The following is a 3,083-nucleotide window of genomic DNA, read 5'->3' on the forward strand; positions in this document are numbered from 1 at the left end:
AACCCACGTTAATGTGGTTCTCCGTTTCATTTGCAGCCCGCATTTTCATTTTCCTCCCTGCGATCGGTTATCAAGAAGCAAAACTAAGGGGAGATGCGAGCCTTCAGAAGTTTTAATACTGCATTTAGAGACACAGCTCAAAGTTTAAGTGCAAGACAATCCTTTTCACCACGACCGCTCACCAGTGTCAGTGAGTAACTGATCCTTTTCAAAATGTGGAATTAGCCAGATCTCATTCTTGTGTAACTCGTGGACAGTAAGTCGTTTTATTACTCTACCATGCGAAATGAGTTTACTAAAGCTATTTACAAATTACTGTAACAAAACTGCAGAAACCTAGCTCTGGTTTAGTCTAGAGTGTCAGTGAGATTTCTCGCTACAGAGCAAAGCTCTCTAAAGCTCCTTATTGGCCTTATGCAATTTAGAACTTAGTGCAGCAATCTTCCCGACTCTTAAACTTCAAAACCGCATAGTTATAGGTAGTAGCCATCATGTAGATCAGCTGGTGGAAGAGAACAAAACAGGACGGTGAGATAGAGGCAGTGAGGGCCGAGGCCCGGCGCGTCTACGTGCGGTGGGGAGGGCTGCCGGGCCATTGCCCACCGGAGTGTCTTTCCCCCACTTAGCCAATCAACAGAAGGTTTTCATCTTTAGCACACTCAAACGACTCTTCTCTCCCAATACAAGTCCTTGGCTCTGCCCTCTGAGAGTCTGAGTTTATGAAAAGACTTGGGTACGGCTGAAGGGCAAGACTGAGACCTGAGGCAGCAGCAGGAGCAAGATGCCGCTGGCTGCTCTTCGTGTCCCTGCATCTTTCTCAAGGGCCTGGGCAGCTGGGTCAGGCCCCTTCCTGCCTGGCGCTGTGCTCAGAGCTGCAGCCACAGCCTGTGGCCGCTGAGATCTGACGGGCTTGGTTTCTGGTTAGTTGGTTGGTTTTCACGAACCGTAAGGAAGAGAAATGACTTATGATTGGAAAAATGGGCAATGACTAGTTTCCCAGCTGCCCCCTGCTCTACCAGTCTTAGTTGGATTTCTTCAAATCACAAAGCCAGCCCCGAGATGACAGACACACACGTACCAACACATGTGTCTCTGTGTGTGTATATATACATATATACAGGTGAACATTGCCACTGGGAAGTTAGGAATCCTTGGCAAGGAAACGGGCAGTGCCTCAAGAGAGCATCTGTCCATTTTGGAAGTTCTGGCACTAAGGGCTGACTGCAACAAAGCACAACACTAGCCCTACTCAACAGGCGCTCAGGGACCTGGGCGCTACCCTCTCTTCTTTCCCCAGAATCCAAATGACAGCACCTACAAATCTGGGCCAGGAAAGCCAACCCATACTTCCTGCAAACCTGAGCGTGTGCTACGTTTACAGAGGTGACATTTAACCAGTGCTGAGTGCCAGGGCTGTTTGCTTCAGGTGGTTGGTAAGAGCTGAAAGGGAAATCTGTCATTACAGACACTGGAGGAAGGGGGCGCTAGGTGAGGACAGTCCTGGGGCCGTTACTCACCAGGGCAATGACGGTGGCACCAGCTCCCGCACAGGCCACAATGAACAGGTGATAGGACATGTAGAACTAGGAAGGAACAGGGCAGTGACATGAGCATTGGATGCAGAATGAAATGGCCTACCTACCCCGTCCAGGGGGCTGCAGCTCTTCTCTGCAAGGCTGGGTGCAGGCGTGCTCTCTGCAAGCCCATTTCTCAGGCCGGGCTGTGCACCGGGATCACCTGGACAAGCCTGTAAAACTCTGATGCCCGGGCCGCACCAGACCTGCCAAATCTGACGACCAGGAGCTGGGCCTTGGCCATCAGCACATTGTAAGGCTCCCTCAATGCCTGCAGTGTGCAGCAAAGGGTGGGAGCCCTGCTTTGAGCTGATCCATGTTACGAATATACACATCGACTTTCACTCGTTGTTGTCCAAAAGTCTCTTAGGATCTTCTTAAATATGCACACTGCCACGGAGCATTTCAGAATGTTGTTTTAGGAACAGTTATAAGCCAATGACTGAAGGATATTCTAAGACCAAGAGGTTTTAAACCAAAGTGTTAAGATGTACAGGCTACTAAGGCTGGATGAGAAAAAGCAGCCAATCCCTTTGGAGGCATAAGTGATTCACTGGGCCTTCCTTTATGGAAAACTCTTTTGTGCACATTCAGGGCAATCTTTGCCATGAAAGTTAATTACATTGGTTCTGTGACAGATGTTCTAGTTTGGAAAACTTTCTGAAGGGAAAGGGAAGAATCTAGATCCAGCTCCAGTCTTGGAGTTTGGCATGACTCCCAAATCGTCACCAAAAGGAAAAATGTGATTCCTACAGACGCTCAACAAATGGGTCGGACCATACGAAAAGGCCATTTTTGTAGGTCAAAAATGGCTGAAGAGTGATGATTACATACAATTTGGTCTTAAAGACTATGCACAAGAGCTGTCCTTCAAAGCGCTGTAGCCTTGCCTCTGGCTTTTCTACCTAGGAGAGTGTTTGTTCTCAGCCTCATCTACGAAGTGATGCTGTAGCCCTCTGGCCTGCACCGGGTTTACCTCATTTGTGTTGCAGATGTTCTCCAGGGCAGAACCACATATTTTCCCCGGGAAAGCATTCCAAGGAATGATACCTGCAAAGTGAAGCCCAGTAAAATGTTAGCATAAGGCACAGGCTCCCTGCTCTTCTGGCCCCACTACTTTCAATGCCTCGAACCAAACCAAACTCATTTGCCATCCAGTTGGTTCCAATTCATTGCAACCCCCATTGGGTTTTCAAGGCAGTAAATCTTTATGGAAGCACATTGCCCCATCTTTCTTCCACAGAACAGCTGATGGGTTTGAACCACCAACCTTTTGGTTAGCAGCCAAATGCCTTAACCACTATACCACCAGAGCTCTTTTGAATGCCTAACCAAAAACCCAAACTCACTGCCGTCGAGTCGGATCTGTCTCGTAGTGACTCCTCCTTGGGTTTCCGAGACGCTATCACTACGGAAGTACATTGCCCGACCTTCCTTCCGAGGAGTGGCTGGTGGGTTTGAACCGCCAGCCTTCTGGTTAGCAATCAAATGCCTTAGGCACTACGCCAC

At 48.8% G+C, this 3,083-nt stretch overlaps 1 protein-coding gene across 1 annotated transcript in view; it reads right to left on the bottom strand.

Annotated features, from left to right (window-relative positions):
- Nucleotides 1-421: 421 nt before the first annotated feature.
- The window catches only part of GPM6B (glycoprotein M6B), a 45,663-nt gene continuing 43,001 nt past the window's right edge, over nt 422-3,083 (bottom strand). The window contains exons 6-8 of the mRNA XM_007952822.2: nt 2,551-2,624; nt 1,518-1,583; nt 422-502 (exon numbers count right to left, since the gene is read on the bottom strand). Of these exons, the coding sequence (XP_007951013.1) occupies nt 422-502; nt 1,518-1,583; nt 2,551-2,624 (221 nt within the window). The remainder of the gene's footprint in view (nt 503-1,517; nt 1,584-2,550; nt 2,625-3,083) is intronic.

Source organism: Orycteropus afer, unplaced genomic scaffold (genome assembly GCF_000298275.1).
Source record: "Orycteropus afer afer isolate SDZICR_OR568_19922 unplaced genomic scaffold, OryAfe1.0 scaffold00360, whole genome shotgun sequence".
In the NCBI taxonomy this organism is placed as follows: Eukaryota; Metazoa; Chordata; class Mammalia; order Tubulidentata; family Orycteropodidae; genus Orycteropus; species Orycteropus afer.